The sequence below is a fragment of the Chrysemys picta genome, chromosome 1, assembly GCF_011386835.1.
Source record: "Chrysemys picta bellii isolate R12L10 chromosome 1, ASM1138683v2, whole genome shotgun sequence".
In the NCBI taxonomy this organism is placed as follows: Eukaryota; Metazoa; Chordata; order Testudines; family Emydidae; genus Chrysemys; species Chrysemys picta.
In genome coordinates, this window is record NC_088791.1 from 25,255,392 (window position 1) to 25,273,194 (window position 17,803).

At 43.4% G+C, this 17,803-nt stretch overlaps 1 protein-coding gene across 13 annotated transcripts in view; it reads right to left on the reverse strand.

Moving 5' to 3' along the window:
- PHTF2 (putative homeodomain transcription factor 2) overlaps positions 1 to 17,803 on the reverse strand; it is a 150,533-nt gene that overhangs the window by 106,139 nt on the left and 26,591 nt on the right. For all 13 annotated transcript variants that reach the window (XM_065555938.1, XM_065555769.1, XM_024109160.3 and 10 more), the window contains one exon: positions 14,286 to 14,365. In XM_065555938.1, coding sequence (XP_065412010.1) covers positions 14,286 to 14,330 — 45 coding nt within the window. In that variant the 5' untranslated portion in view covers positions 14,331 to 14,365. The remainder of the gene's footprint in view (positions 1 to 14,285; positions 14,366 to 17,803) is intronic.

Sequence of the window (17,803 nt, forward strand, 5' to 3'; positions counted from 1 at the left end):
CACTCCATTAGTTGATACTGGGAAGTGCAGTAGTGACTTTAATTTTTCACTATTCAAGTGGGATGGAGAGACGGAAGTAGACTGTACAAGCTGCCCATCACATTGTTCAGGACTTCTAACCTTTCAGCTTCCTGATGTGAGTCCTGACTCCCTGTACCCTATCAGTTTAGCCTTCTCTTCTTAGTCATTGGTGGTTTTCCCCTTATGTAGTAACTGAGGTTCTTTGAGATGTGTGCACGCATGTGGGTGCTCCACTTTAGGTGTTCATGCGCCGCCTGCTCGTAATTGGAGATTTGTCATAACTGCCCAGTTGGGTTATACATGCATGGTCCCCATTTTGCGCCGCTTCAGGTGGTTATTTGGTGCTGTGTGACCATCCCCCACCCCCCTTTCCTTCTCATAGGCAGCATTGCATCCAGCAGCAGCGCATAAGTCAGGATGGCAATGCCATACATGCCACCACCACTTCTGTGCTGCTGATGACAGCAGCGCTATGGTGAGTCCGAATAGCGCATCGGATGTTGAATGCTGCTCTAGTGCATAGTGTTGTATAAATGTGTGGGCTGATGCCCAAATTGCTGCTATACAAAGGTCCATAATGGGAACATTGTTGAGAAATGCTATGGAGGCCGATAAGACACTGGTGGCATGAGTATGAATGTCCGTAGGGGGTTGTAGGTCATATTGGTGATAACACAGTTTGATGCAATCTGAAATCCATTTGAAAAGCCTCTGTTTAGATATGGTGTTCCCTCTGGATCGTTCAGTTATTGAGACGAATAATTTCAGAGACTTGTAGAATGACTTCGTTCTATGTAAATTGCTGATGCCCTGCGTACATCCGGGGTATGGCATGTTAACTCCTATCTATCCCTGTGGGGTTTCGGATAAAATGTCAGTAGATGGATGGATTGGTTGAGGTGGAATGATGAGGCAACCTTAGGCAAAAACTTGGGATGCAGCCTCAGGGAAACTTTCTCTTTGAAAAAGATTATATATGGTGGGTCTGCAATGAGAGCTCCCAACTCTCCAACCTATCTGGCGGATGTAATAGCTAAAAGAAGCACTACCTTCATCAAAAGGTGAAGGAGAGAGCATGCTACCATTGGCTCAAATGGGAGGGGGGGGCGGTGAGGACTCGAAGGACTAAGTTGAGATCCCAAGCTGGGGTAGGATTTCGCACTTCAGGGTAAATGTTGTTGAGGCCTTTGAAAAACTGCTTGGTGAGTGGGAAGGTGGAAAAAAAAAAATCAATAAATCGTATACTTTGTGGTGGAACGCTATGATAGCTCAGAGATGGGCCCATCCATGAGCTCAATCAAGGTATGATTTTTTTAAGTTCTAATATTAGAGGTCAGGAGGCTGAGATTGATACAATCTTTCTGCTGGCACCAGGTATCAAACCGCTTCCATTTGTGTAGGTATGTGTGGTGGGTGATTGTTCTGCGGCTATTTAATAAAATGTTTTGTACTTCCTTCACGCACATAATTTTGGATCCTTAGAGCTTTGAGATTGAGTATTTCCAGGTCCAGGGGAAGGATTTGATGTGCATCCTGGGACAGGAGAAGAGGCAGAGGTGGAAATGTGCGTGGTGGACACACCACCATCTTGAGAAGGTAAGGGAACCAGGTTTGCCGAGGCCACGCGGGGGCTGTATCAGGATTACTTTGGACTTTTCCAGCCTGATCTTGTAAAGAACCCACGCTAGGAGGGGGGTGAGAGGAAAGGCATATAAGAGGGGAGCGTTCCATTTGATAAGAAAGGCATCGCCTAAGGAGTGAAAACTCAGCCCTGGCATTTGGCGTTTTGTGCAGTTGCAAACCTCCAACACCTGAATATATTGTGGAGCACACGTGTTCAACTCCTTCTCATGGCCCTGAGAGAAGTTCCTGCTTAAGGTATCTGCTGTGGTGTTTTGGCATCCAGATAAGTATGATGCTGTGATGTCAATATTGTGCATGACGCATCAGTGCCAGAACCGCATGGTCTCTATGCATAGCGAGTGTGAGTGTGCTCCCCCTTGTTTATGTAAAACATGCATGCCACCATGTCTGTGAGGACTTGTATGGTCTTGTCTTTTTTGATGGGTAAGAAGTGGGAGAAAGCATTGTGAATGGCTCATAGTTCTAAAATATTTATGTGCAGAAGGGATTCTGCTGGGAACCAACTGCCCTGGATAGAATATGACTTCAGATGTGCTCCCCAGCCCAAAAGTGATGTGTGTGTCATGATGGTCATCATGGGGGATTCTGTACAAAAGACCATCCCCATGCAGACGTTGTCTGGCTGTGTCCACCAGAGTATGGAGTTTTTTTTTTTATCTTGTTTGGCATTGTGAGGCATTTGTTTATATTGTGCGTGTGCGGGACATCTCACGTGTAGTCTCGCATGCTTGACAACGAAAATCGTGGCAGCCATGGGGTCCAATAGTTGCAAGCAAATCCTGGCGGTTACTTGCGGACTCTGTTTCATGCCATGGTAATCAGATTGGTTAAAATTAGAAATCACTGCCATGGTAGAGAGGCCATCATCTCAGGAGAACTGAGGGAGGCTCTGATGAATTCTAGTTCTTGCACTGATGTTAGTATTGATTTTTATGCATTTATTTGGAGGTCTAGTCTTGTAAAGAGAGCTACCGTCTGTTCGGTGGCCTCTAAAGCTGCTTGTCATGTTGACACTTTCAGTAAGCAGTCGTCCAAGTACAGGAATATCAGGATTCTTTTTTTGCAGAGGTAAGCAGCCAAAATTGTAAGGACCTTCGAGAATACTCAAGGGGCAGTGGATAGGCCGAAAGTCAGGACATTGTACTGGAAGTGATCCAGTCCAATAGCAGATTGGAGAAACCTTTGATGGAACAGGTGAATTGTTATAGGAAAGTACGCATCCTGGAGGTCAAGGGCTTAGAAATAGCCCCCCCTTTCTAGCGCTGGAATTATGGTCACTAATGTGACCATCCTGAAGCGTTGGGTCTTCACAAACTTGTTGAGTTGTCTTAGATCATGAATGGGTCTCTCCACCCTCCTGTTTTTTTTCCTGTGTGAAGAAATAATGTAAGCAAAAGCCCTTCCCTCAGTGTTTTGTTGGTATGGGTTATACTGCTCCAATGGGCTACCTCCTGATGCAGCAGATGTTCGTGAGAGGGGTCCCTGAAGAAGGATGGGGAAGGAGGGTGGGTATGGGGGTTGGAGATAAAAGGGATAGAATACCCAGTCTCAATAATTTCTAGAACCCATCTGTCTGTTACAATAGTTTGCCAGATTGGATAACTCCAAATGGTTGGGAGATGGTTCCAGCGCTAAAGATGTGGGGGGTCTCAGACCCTCGAACAGGGCTCAAATTTGCTGCCTGATGGTTGAGACAGAGTAGTCGGAGGACTAGGTTGTCATCTCCTCGAGGGTCTCCGTTTCCACCCATGATGCTTGTATTGTCTGTGCTGTTGTGTATGGGCTGGAACCTCTATGGGGTATAATAATTTCGTCGTCTTTTCTTGGTCCTAGGTGTATAAACGCCCAGGGACCTCAATGTCACCCTCAAGTCCTTGAGCGTATGGAGGGACTTGTCTGTTTTGGCTGCGGAGAATTTGGGACCTTCAAACAGCAAATCTTTGACCGTCGACAGCACCTCTTTGGGGAAATCCAGAGAGACGGAGTCAAGACACCTTTCTCCATCACCACTGTGGTGGCTACAGACCTCGCTGCTGTGTCCACCAAGTCCTGAGCAGCCTGTAGTGCTGTTCTGGTTATAAATTGTCCCTCTGATATCTGAGGCAGGTATTGAAAGTCTGCAGGTGAGGCAGTGATTAAAACCCAGGAAGCCGGGCATGCCCCTCAGGGGAGCGTTTTCCTCCCACCAAGGAGAGAACGAATACTCTACTCCAATGCTTCAACAGAAGCCCAAACTCCTAGTGAGGGAATTTTTTTTAAAGGAAAGAAAATAACAGGGATAAAAAAAACAAGACTAACTATATCTACTAAACCTAGAACTAGTGAGAAAACTATGCTATTAAGACTAAGCACAGAGGCACTGCTAGATGCTCCAACTCGAGCCAAAGGCGGTAGAGAAGAAACTCGGGGAGGGGGAGGGAGAGGGGGGAGGGTGTCGCACAGTGCCAGATAACTGCCTGAAGCACCTTGAGATGGGGACCAGGCATGTGCAACCAACTGGCACTGCTATCACAAATCTCCAATTACAAGAGCAGGGGTGCACAAACACCTAAAGTGGAGCACCCACAGGGACATCACTCAAAGTAGTAGTGCTGGGATCCCCCCACCCCACTGTCCCTCACATAGGGGAACCAAACGAAGCAATTTAAAACGTAACTTTTATGCACACATGCATTCCCTCGTTTGGATTCCATGTAGAGACCATCGCTCGAAGAACAACTTTGCCTTAAACAAGCATATTTTTAAAACTTTTTAATGGTGGTGCTCAAGTTACTAACTAGTGAATTGTTTGTTTTTTGGTGAGAACACTAACAGTGTTAAATTTTTTGAGGGATTTCACAGAACTAGAATTTCACTGAGGTTTACATCCCTATAACATCTCTGAAGTAGACAATTACCATTATGAAAATAATGAAATATTTAAAATGATCAATAGTGGAGAAGTGCCTTCAAAGTGCAATAATTCATGTTACTGAAGTGTTTACAATAAATGTATTCACAGGTATCTATGACCTAAGCATTGTCAGAGGAAAAATATGAATCAGTCAACCTTATTCATTACACTCCTTGATGTTTACTCTTTTCTAGTGTCAGAGAGGCAAGGTGGGTTAGGTAATATCTTTTATTGGACCAGCTTCTGATGGTGAAACACACAAACTTTCAAGCTACACAGAGCTATTCTTCAGGTCTTTCCTAGCATGTTTACTATACAAATCATGAAACTTACCTTTTAGGTCTGATTAATTAATTACAAAGGAAAGTTATACCTGTAAGAATAGGCAGCAACAGCTTCCAGTCCTCTTTCTTGACCAGTGAGTTAGTATCGGTATGAATGCATCCAGTTGGCCTCACTAGCACTATTTCCCTTTCTAATGACACACAGTATTTCAGCTGCCCACATTCCTCAGGCCTATTCTGGCAGCGTCAGAAGACTACGAGAAAGCCACAGTTTGAGAGATCTATCTATTCTTTGCTCTGCCATTAAACTAAAGCACTACCCTTCTTTAGAACATATTTAGAGATTTTATCTTGATCTTTAACATGACCTTAAATTACATGTTAAATGTTCCAAGGTATCAAAACTAATGTCCCCTTAACACTCTCTCTTTGCCTTAATGTCTGAGGGTAACACAGCAGCCCCAAAGTCAGAGATGCTTCATAGATTATGCCAGAAAGAGTGCTGCAGCAGTATTCCTTAAAGCTGATTCAGATACTCTCCTGGTGCTAAAATTTTAATCAACTTGTTCCAACAGAACAAAGCTATCTGTTACTGAAAGAGCAGCTGGTACCAGCTTAGTATCTAATCTTGTCAGTACACAGGAAACTCCCAGATCCAACAAGTTCTTTAGAAGGCAAAAATCAGCCTTGGCACTGACGACGTTTGGCAGCAGAAGGACTGCTTCTTTGAGCTGATGTAATTTTAGTACTCATTGAAGTCTTTATACAGTGTAGTCACAAACCCAATCCATCTGGCACAGACTTCTTTGGTGCCAGGGCCACCCATGACTTGGCTGACTGATGCCAAAGATGGAGTGGAGAAGCTTTGTATATAATTCCCTTAAGCATAACAAAATTCTGCTATTTGCTTTCCTTTTATTTTGCCAAGTTCTGGACAAATTTGGCACTGATGCACAATATACTACAAATTTAAAATAAAATTAAAAATTAAAAATGCATGTAAATATAATCCTAATTCCACCGTAATCTATGCAAACCTTACCTTTTGCTAAATAAATTTACTACACCTCTACCTCGATGTAACGCTGTCCTCGGGAGCCAAAAAATCTTACCGTGTTATAGGTGAAACCGCGTTCTATCGAACTTGCTTTGATCCACCGGAGTGTGCAGCCCCGCCCCCCAGGAGCACTGCTTTACCACATTATATCCGAATTCGTATTATATCGGGTCGCGTTATATCGAGGTAGAGGTGTATTAAAAACTTGAAAGAGAGCATTGTGACATAGCTAGGGCCCAAAACGTGTTCCCATCTTTCTCCTAAACGTCATTCAACACCCTGTGTTTCAAGTGTACATTCTTGAAATTTCTAGACATTTGATACTCTTCATAACACATTCACTTTAAAAAAAAAAAAAAAAAACAGCAAAAAGGGGAGATTTAAAACGAATGAAGTTTTAAAAGAGTTTTCCTGATCCTCAAAAGATACATTAATCAGTCAATATCAAGAGCTGGATTCTTCCAGTTTCAGAATGGAGCAGAAGGGGTCACTGGCATGAAAGGATTATGATGAAACTATTTAGAAAGGAGATACTTATATTTAAAAAATCCCACTAATACAAAGTTATGGTCAAGTACTCAGACACTATGAAACTGAAAAAAAATTGAAGTTTGCCCTCACAATACTTCCAATGTTGTCAACTCTAACCATTTTATCAGGAGTCCAATTATGCCGAGTGTTTTTCATGACTGAATACTGATCTTGCAATCTTAACTCTACATTAAGGTTACATTCTTGCATTTAAATTCCCCAGGCATTTAAGAACAAAGAAAATCTAGAGAAGCTGCTGAGCATCTTGTAAATTCCTTGCACCGTGCCAATTCAACTTGCTCGCCAAAAGATCACCATCAACTTGAAAATTATGCCTGTCTAAAATTTTTGTATCTATTAGTTAACAAAAATAAGTGAAAAACTGTCAAAGTTTGTGTATTTCACAACCAAATTAGCAATAGGTCAAATGCGGTTTTCTCTTTGAGGACCATTAATTTCCTCCTTGCTAAAAAAGACATTAAAAAGAGTGGAACCGATTTTTTTTTTGGTAAGTAATGGAGAACAAAACCAAGAAAAACTGAAAAAGGTGCTCAGGTGGACATGGGAATTGTTTAAAACAGGGTGGATTTGATTTAAATCACTGGTCAGGAAGACTCGATTTAATCATGGATTTCTACATAAAAGTGCATTCTTGTTGGTTGTTATAACCTTAATACACATTCTTCATACCTCAGAGATAGATGTAGGTTTCATTTTTAGAAGGTACACACTATAAATGCCTGCCCTGTCCCCGGCCCCAAGCTATTCCCACAAACGCTGCGGCCCCTGGGAGAGGAGGGGCAGAGGGCTCTGCGTGCACTGCCCTTGCCACGCCTCCAGGTACTTCCCCCAAAGCTTCCATTGGCCGCAATTCCCTGTTCCTGACCAATGGGATCTGCGGGGGGCGGTGCCTGGAGGCAAGGGAAACGCACAGAGCCCTGTGCCCTCCTGCCTGGGGGCCACAGGTACATGGTGCCGGTGGCGCCGTGGGCCGGATCCAAAGCCCTGAGGGGCCAGATCCGGCCCGCGGGACGTAGTTTGCCCACCTCTGTTCTAGACTGAGCACTGAGTCCCATTGGGTAGACAGAAAGATTAACCTAAATCTATACAGAAGCTCCTGGAACCCCATAAGATTGGGTCCCTAAAACATGAACTATTGGAACTAATTTACAAAAAACTTTTCTTAAGCATTACATGAATATATTGTTTCATACTATAGAATTAGAATTTATAATCCCTATTCCATGATGAGGTATCTTTGAGCTATAATGTGTCTATCTTTAGATAGGTTTTTTTTCCCCTCAAAAAGCATTTTATCAAAAAAATCTGATTCAAATATAAAAAATCCAATTTTTTTTATTTTTATTTTTTTAAATATCATTGATTTTTATCCACCCTGGTTTAAAATAAGTTGACCGTGTTTCTCAAGTTTCTCAGACTTTTCAAGAGGAAATGTTTCTCTGCAGGTACTCACCTATTCAAGTTGGGGTATGTGAATTCAGTGTATTAGTATACACATGCAGACTTAAGGACATGTTCTGACAAGCTACATATGCAATTTTGAAAGGGTTCTCTTAAGTAAAACCAATTGTTTCCTCTCCTCCTCAAAGCAAAAGCATTTGTTTTCAAAGTTGCATCAATGTCAACTCTCCTGTTCAAACTTCCGGCATTTTTATTTTAACTTCCATCTTTTTAAAAAAGAAAAATACTGATTAGGTCTCCTCATGCATATACCTTTTTCAAAGTTCAAAATCAGCTGAACTAATTTTGCAGAAACTTTCTGGGAAAGTCACTTTTGAGCAGAAAGAAAAGCAATAAAATCACTATTTAAAGATAAATATTTCAGAAAGAGGAACATATGAAAAACATATTAGCAATTAAATTTAAGCGTGAATTGTAAGCTCCCATGCTATTTTATAAACCTCAAGTAGTGTGGGTCAGACTTAAAATTCTTATGAGTAAGGAAATTCTGACTTAGTCATAACAGATCATGGAAAAAGTGACAAACAGTCCTGTGACACCTTATAGACTAACATATTGGAGCATAAGCTTTCGTGGGTGAATACCCACTTCATCAGATGCATGTCATGTTAACAGATCATGTTATGATCCTTTTCCAGATCACTACTACAGACAAGAGCTCACATGCATTCTCCCTAGACACAGAATACATTTATTGTAACAATATAGAGGGTATGAATTTTAACACACTTAAGCACATAAATAACTTTAATCATCTGAGCAGCTCAATTTCAGCCAATGGGACTGATCATATGAATAAAGTTACTCATAAGTGTGTGCAGGGCTCATAGGTAATATGGACAGTTGATAGTGACCCTATAACAGAGTAATTTACTCCTTTAAGGCCCAGGAGCCTGGAGTCAGCAACCCTGTTCGATTATCAGACCCACTTGGGAAGGAGTCAGTGATGCCTATAAAGGGCTGAAAGAGCTAAGCTGGAGGAGAGCTGCAGAAAGGAGATTGACTCCTGTGACTGGTCCTGGAGCAGAGAGAGATATCCAGTGACAGGCCTCTGGGCCCCTACACTAGGCATGTGAATAGTTTTGTATTACTTTGAAAGCCTTTTGGTTTAAATTAATAAACCATACCATTCATACTTAGCAAAAAGAACAGGAGTACTTGTGGCACCTTAGAGACTAACAAATTTATTTGAGCATAAGCTTTCGTGGGCTACAGCCCACTTCATTGGATGCATAGACTGGAACATACAGCAAGAAGATATTTACACATACAGAGAACATGAAAAGGTGATAGTAGCCATACCAACTGTAAGGTTGCCTAATTCTTTCCATTAAAAAAAAGGTCACAAAATGAACATTCTGTTCTCTACAGAAGGCCTTTGAAATTCAGCTGGGAGAAGAATCCTGGGGGGGTCAAAAAAGAGCCTTGTCTTCATCCATGAAATTCCATTCAAGAATAGCTAAGTTTTAAACTGTTAAAATTGCCACTTCCCTTCTATCTCTTATGACATTAGCAAAATTTTGGCAGCATGCCAAAACAGCTGAACACAAACATGGTCCCATGCCATTACCAAAGTAACAGCAGCACAACACACGCTACACTGGGAACACCAAGAACAAACTGTGTTTCCAGGACGAGGAAAGAAAGAGCTGGTTCATGCTTCCCCCAACAACTCTTCTCCCCACCCAAATCCAAAAGCCCATCTCTCCAGTGGCTTAATTTGTAATGAAAGAGGTGCCGGGGCTCAAGCAATTTTTGTACTTTCATAACCGAAGTGGCTAGTGGTGCCAGGGCTATGAAATGCCAAACCTAACGGTGCCAGGGCACAAATTAAGCCCTGCACCTCTCCTTCTGGGACCACCATATGAGGAAGAAGCTTACCCCTGCCTCTCAGTATAGAGGAAAAAGGAAGGTAAGCCAGGTGCCCCTAAACAAGGCCCAAGACATGGCCCTACTGATCCCTCTCCTCTCTAGGGTACCACATGGAGCAGGAGTTCTCCCCTCATCCCCCAGTCTTCTGGGGAAGAAGAAAAACAGGCAAGCAAACTCCCTGACACCACTCCCAGAACAAGCAAAGCTCTAACCCCAGCAGCCCATTCCCGCCACCCCGGGATAACAGCTTTCTGCAGAAGATCCTGTATTTCAATTGGCAGAATTCCATGCTGAAGGAAGCCTCAGGGTTTAAAGCTTGAAGATGATGCAATGGGGGGTGGGGGGGATGTTATGGTTGCACTGAATATAATTTTTTCCTTTAAGTAGAGGCTAGGAAATAAACCACATTAAAGATTGTTATTTAAATATATTTTATGTTGCCAAGTCAAGCACTTGAAAATCTTCAACATAGGGAATGAGGCATCTATGCAATGGCTGTTTTTATCTTCATCATTCAGTGTGTGACCCCTGCTTTATTTAATGAAAATTATCCAGATTTTGGACTGAATACAGAATTATTTCCTTGTTGTCTTTTCTAGGGCTTTCACATATTAATGACTTTATCTCCCCAGTGAGATAACAGTATTATTCTCCCCATTTTACAGATGACCAAATTGAGAGGTTTGCCTGAGGCTATCTCAGGGCCTCCTCCTGATTCCCAACCCTGTTGTCATTTGTTCAGCTACACCTCTACCCTGATATAACGCGACCCAATATAACACGGGTTTGCATACAAGGCGGTAAAGCTCTGACACAGTACTCTGAGCAGCGTGTTAAGGGTGCCGGGCCAGGCCGGGGGGTTGGATAAGGGGCAGAGGGTCTCAGGGGCGGTCAGAGGCTCCCCCCCCCCCCAGGGCCTGCGAGGCAGGAGCTGTGGGGGGGGCACTTTTGGGGGCCCCGCAGTCCCAGAGTGGCCCTGGGGATTAGCAGGGGGCCGGGAGAAGCCCACTCCGCTTCCCTCGCCCTGGCCCCAGCCGTATTGCTCGGGGCAGGGGGCTTGGGGGAAGGGATCTCCCCCGCACTCATCGGCAGCAGCGGAAGCAGAGCAGCCTGGCCCCAGCCCGCGCCACTCTGCTAGGGTTACCATACGTCCTCTTTTTCCCGGACATGACTGCCGAAAAGCCGGACATGTCTGGGAAAATGGCGGCTCTGCTCCTCCCCTGACTCTTCGGCTCTGTTTAAGAGCCGAGCTGCCCGAGTGCTACGGGCTTCAGGCAGCCCCCTTGCCTCCGGACCCTGCGCCGCCGGAGCCCGGGAGGGGAAGTGCCCGGCTGGGGGCGCAGGGTCCGGAGGCATATGGGCTGCCCAAAGCCCGAGCGCTACCGGCTTCACGGTTTGCCAGGCAGCCTCCAGACCCTGCGCCCCCGGCTGGGCGCTTCCCCTCCCGGGCTCCAGCTGCGCTGGGGAAGCGCCGACCGGGGGCGCAGGGTCTGGGGGCTGCCCGGCAAACCGTGAAGCCAGTAGCGCTCGGGCAGCCCTTTCCGCATGGCTGGGAGTGGGAGGAGGGGGCGGAGTTAGGGCGGGGAAGGGGCGGAGTTGGGTCGGGGCCAGTGGTGGGGGAATGGGCGGGGCCAGGGCCCGTGGAGGATCCTCTTTTTTTATTTATTAGATACGGTAACCCTACACTCTGCCAGCTCCCAGCCACGGCGCTCCGCTTCCTGCCACAGGTGAGTGCGGGGGGGCGTCTTTTCACCAACCTTCCCACACTCACCGGCAGCGGGAAGCAGAGCAGCCCACCCCAGGCAGCTCCACTCTGCCAGCTCCCAGCCACGGTGCTCCGCTTCCTGCCGCAGGTGAGTGGCAACTCCCCAACTCCCCCGCAGCGACATGGCTGGGGCCGGGGCAAGGAAAGTGGAGCAGGCTAGGGCCGTGTCACTCCACTTTCCGCCGCAGATGAGTGCGGGGGGCATCCTTTCCCCAACCTCCCCGCACTCACCGATGGCAGGAAGCGGAGCGCCGCAGCTGGGAGGTGGCGGAGTGGAGCAGGCTGGGGCTGGGCTACACTGCTTCCCGCCGCTGCCAGTGAGTCTGTCAGGGGGTGAGGGGTGTGGCTAGGGGACAGGGAGCAGGGGGGTTGGGGGTCTCTGAAGGGGGTGGTCAGGGAACAAGGAACAGGGAGGGCCAAAGCAAGTTCGATATAACACGGTCTCACCTATAACACGGTGAGATTTTTTGTCTCCAGAGGACCGCGTTATATTGGGGTAGAGGTGCATTTTACTGCCAGAAGAGCTGAGCGTGCACAGCTTCCACTGACTTTAGTTGCAGTTGCGAGGACTCATCACTTCCTCACAGCAGGCCCAGGAACATAATATTAACATGAAAATAAAGTATTGCTGTGTGCCGTTCACCTGTCTTAACCAGACCATCCTCTCTTTCAACAGTTCCTTACCTCATTCCTTATATAGCTTCCAACTTCTAGAGCAAATGAGGCAGAGATCCTACCAACAGCTTAATTTCACAACACAATTCTAAATCATTCCCTGAACACCATCCGTCCTGATCTCTGAATGGCCAGGGTGCAGTGGGAAAAAAAAAATAGGGGGTCATCATGGAAAGACTATCATAAAGCATACCATAAGATGACTGAATTAATGTTACATGGGAAACAAATAAAAATATTATCTAAACCGGGGTAGGCAATCTATGGCACGCATGCCGAAGGCGGCACGCAAGCTGATTTTCAGTGGCACTCACACTGCCCGGGTCCTGGCCACCATTCCGGGGGGCTCTGCATTTTAATTTAATTTTAAATGAAGCTTCTTAAACATTTTAAAAACCTTATTTACTTTACATACAACAATAGTTTAGTTATATATTATAGACTTATAGAACGAGACCTTCTAAAAACGTTAAAATGTATTACTGGCACGCAAAATCTTAAATTAGAGTAAATAAATGAAGACTTGGCACACCACTTCTGAAAGGTTGCTGACCCCTGATCTAAAACTTTCAAGTCCATGACTTTACAACCTAAATAATATTTTAATAGGTGGGTGTTTGGTATGTAATTTTATCTTAGAGTGTTCAGACTCAAAGGTTTACAGACTTGTAAAGAGAGACTGCAACTAGTACCAGAGGGGGGAAAAACAACCCTAAAGCTTCAATCTATTTGTCAGTAATTCTTCCATTAGTTTTCCCTACAACAAAAGGTTCCTGCACTTTTAAATTTAAATGTTTTATTTTATTTCTTCTAGCAAAGACCTAAATAATGGGGGACAGGGATAACTAAAGATCACTGAAGTAGTCTTCATTCATTAGTGTGCTTTGAAAACATTTTACAATAAAATGTGTTTTAATATCATCAAAACTACATTATAAATAGCATCTAATTTAGTTATCAAGGTTTTAGATTTGCGTTTTCAATGTCATGTTATCCACAATTGTAAAGGTTCAACACAATACTGCAATGAAAACATTAACTATTCCGTATCTTGTATGTAGGATAGTGAACCATGCTACTAAAACTGTAAACTGCTGTCACCCTGCTCATAAAAATGAGATGTGCATTCTCATTAGGCTATCCCAAGTAAACAAAAAATATTAAGAGTTGCTGATTTACAAACAAATGAGGGTTTTTTTAAAATCCATAACAAAAAACCCCTAAAAAAGGTACTTTTCATTAGAGCCTAATTATAGTACATATATAACGCATGTTACTTTAAAAAAAGATTCCTGCTTTAAATCCTAGCATCACAGCACTGAAATCATGAATTCTAGCCCTGTGCCGCTTTATAACTGAAAAGCAGTTCAACTTATAAAGTATATTAAAAAATTGTGGGAGACTAAGTCATGAATGATACAGTTTGAAATTGCTGAGATTGTAAAACCAAAATACAGAGCAACATTTAGCAGTTTTCATGTACATTAATGGAACAGTTTAACAAATCCTAGAAACACAATTGTGGATATATAATGGATAATTAAAAAAAAAAATCTGGTCAACTTTTATCAGTACAAATAAAAGAAATTTTAAAATTTGAATATTCTGGAAAGCATAGCCATTAACTGACGAGTGAAAAGATAAATGAAATCTTTACTTTCAGCCTTGCAGTTTGCTTTTCCATCAAATAGTGTTATTTCAATACTTTTAAAAGTATGAGAAAGTGACTTAAGTACTACATAAACTGAACATTCTCCTATACACCAATGCTTTAGTCTACAACCAATAAATGAAAACTTTCCTTCAAAACTACATTTTCCCTTTAAGGAAAAAAAAGAAGCAGCCCAAAAGGAATCAAAACACACTTTTAATATATGTTTAATCAATCATTTTTGGGAAAATAGTTTGAGCTACTCATTTCCAGACACTACACAAATCAACACTTCAAGAAAAAAAAAATGTAAAAAAGACAAAACAAAAACCCAATCACCACCAAAATCCCCCTTCCTTTCTTTTATCACTACCACCAGCACCAACACATATTTTAACTGAAAAGCTTACCTTCTTCTGATACCAGACTATAGCATCTGTTACTTTTGACGCCATTTATTCTACTGCATTCGCACGGTAGTCATTTTAGGCTGTTGAAAGAAAGACAAATTTTACTTCCACCTTCCAAGAAAAGACTGATCAACAGGCATGTAAACTACTCTAGTTACCTGCAGAGTAAAATGGTCTACAGGTATACTTACATTACATCTTGCCTCGTTATTTTAGTGATAAGTTTTCCCCAGCTAAACAAAAATCTGCTGCCATACTAAGGAGACAGAAGTTTCTATTATAACAGCTTTCTCCACCCTGTAAAATAATGCATACCTGGCAAACAAAGTAAGCTTTACTGCCCAGCTAAGTCTCATAGGATATATCTACACTGAAAAAAAAAAAAAAAAAAAAAAAAAAAAAAAAAACACATGATACCAAGTCTCATGGGGAGACTGGTTCAAGCTCATAGGGCTTGGGCTGCAGGGCTAAAATTTGCAACAGACATTTAGGTTCAGGCTGGAGTTCAGGCTCTGAGACCCACCCCAGACATGGGGTTTCAGATCCTGGACTCCAGCCTGAGCCTGAATATCTACACTGCAATGTTTAGCCCTGCAGTCTGAGACCTGCAAGCCAAAGTCAGTTGACCTGGGCCAGCCACAGCCATGCCATAGGTCTTTTATTGCAGTGTAGAAGCACATCCCCTTTAAGGCCAGAAGGGACAATCATCATCATCTAGTCTGACCTGCACATTGCAGGCCACAGAAACTCATCTACCCACTCCTGTGGCTGAGTTACTAAAGTCTTCAAATCTTGATTTAAAGACTCCAAGTTAGAGAATCCACTATTAACTCTAGTTCAAACTAGCAAGTGATCCATGCCCCACGCTGTAGACAAAGGCAAAAAGCCCTCGGGGTCTCTGCCAACCTGACCCGGGGGGGGGGGGGGGGGGATTCCTTCCCAATCCCAAATATGGCAATTGGTTAAATGCAGGTCAATGAGGCCCACTGCCAGACACCTGGGAAAGAATTCTCTGTAGTAACTTGGAACCCTCCCCATCTAACATCCCGTGTCCTGCCACTGGAGATATTTGCTAATAGCTGTCAACAATGGGCCTCATGCCATTGTACGCAACTTCATCATACAATCCCCTTCATAAACTTATCAAGCTCAGTCTTGAAACCAGTCTGGTTTTTTGCCCTTTCTTCTCGCCCTGGGAGGCTGTTCCTGAAGTTCATTCCTCTGATGATCAGAAACCTTGAACTAATTTCAACCCTATACTGGTTGATGGTCAGTTTATATCCATTTGTTCTTGGGCCAATGCTGGCCCTGAACTTAAATAATTCCTCTCCCTCCCTGGGTGTTTATCCCTCTGATGTATTTACAGAAAGCAATCATATCTCCCCTCAGCATCTGTTAGACTCAGCAAGCCAAGTTCTGTAAGCCTCCTCTCATAAGGTAGATTCTCCAATCCTCTGATTATCTTAGTAGCCATTCTCTGCACCTGTTTCTTAAACATGGGAGACCAAAATTGCACATAATGTTCCAGATGAGGTCTCACCAGTGCTTTGTACAATGGTAATAACCTTCCCTTTCCCTACTGGAATACCTCGCCTGGTGCATCCTAGGATTGCTCTAGCCTTTTTCACAGCCTCACCGTCACCCTGTCATCCACTAATACACCCAGATCTTTCTCCTACTCAGTTGCTTCCAACTGACAAATCCCCAGCTTAAAGCAAAAATTCTTGTTGTTAGTCCCTTGCACTTAACACTATTAAATTTCATCCCGTCTCTTTCTCCAGTGTTCAAGGCCATGCAAATCTTCTTGTAGAATATGCCAGTCCTCCTCCCATATTAACAATACCTATCAATTGTGTATCATTCGCAAATTTTATTAGCGCACACTTACTTTTTCTGCCAAGGTCATGGATGTTAAATGATATTAAATAAGATTGATCCCAAGATCCATCCTTAAGGAACTCCACTAATAACCTCTCTCCAGACTGGCAGTTCACCTTTCAGCATGACCGGTTATAGTTAAGGCTAAGATTTTGTCATGGTTATTTTTAGTAAAAACTCATGGACAGGTCACGGGCAATAAACAAAAATTCACAGAAGCTGTGACCTGTCTGTGACTTTTGCTACTGCGGCTCCATGATTTCCCCCACCATCGTGGTGGCTGGGAGCTGTGGGGTTCCCCCCCTCCACCCACGGCAGCTGGGAGTTGCAGGATGACCATATTTTCCAAAGAGAAAAAATGGGACACCCCAGTCACTTGCCCGAGGCGGCCCCTCTGCCCTGGGTAAGCTGTCACCTGTAACTGGAACCCTGAGGAGGGGCCCCCTCAGGAGTCTACCACCTGTGCTGGAACTTTGCAGGAGGCCCTGTCACTTGAACCCTCCCAGGGCCACATTGGCTGTCAGCTCCAGAGTCCTGAGAACATCTATGAGCTCCGTGACACAAACATAGACTTACTTATAGTCTCCCCTTTAACTAGTTTCTTACTCACCTTTCAGTTCTAATATTAATCCCCATCTTCTCCAATTTAACTAAATTTCCCACATGGAACTGTATCAAATGCTTTACTGAAATCCATAGATTAGGGTCTACTGCATTTCCTATATCTAGAAAAATCAGTTTTCTTCTCAAAGAAAATACTAAGAAATGCTGTGATTTAAGTTCCTGAGATTCACATTGCACGCAAAATCTTTTTTATTTTTTTTAAACAATGGGAAGTTGTACCTATTGTTTTATACTATTGCCTTGTTAGAATTTGTCAACAAGTACTTTTCTATGGAAATAGTGCGATTTAGTGAAGTCAACAGTGTATTCAGGAAAGTGAACCATAACATTATAAATGCAAAGGAGGACCATTTCAGACTTGCAGCCGGATATAACAAAATTACTGTTGGGATCACCCTAATTATGATTTTAAAGTTTGCCAATTTTCTTACTGAAAGGGTAAACTAAAACTGTATTAAAGGGGATAAGCAAAGGCATTTTTTTAAACTATCAAATGGTAGTATTTACTACATCCATTGAATTTTTAAAAAAATTAGGCATTATCTTTACGTAAGAACGGCCATACTGGGTCAAACCAAAGGTCCATCTAGCTCAGTATCCTGTCTTCCAACAGTGGCCAATGTCAGGTGCCCCAGAGGGAATGAACTGAACAGGTAATCATCAAGTGATCCATTCCCTGTCTCTCATTCCCAACTTCTAGCAAACAGAGGTTAGGGACACCATCCCTGTCCATCTTGGACAATAGCCATTGATGGACCTATCCTTCATGAATTTATCTAGTTCTTTTTTGAACCCTGTTATAATCTTGGCCTTCACATCCTCTGGGAAATTATTCCATAGGTTGGCTGTGCGTTGTGGGAAGAAATACTTCCTTTTGTTTGTTTTAAACCTGCTGCCTATTAATTTCATTTGGTGACCCCTAGTACGTGTGTTATGAGGAGTAAATAACATTTCCTTATTTACTTTCTCCACACCAGTCATGATTTTATAGACCTCTATCAGATCCCCCTTTAGGC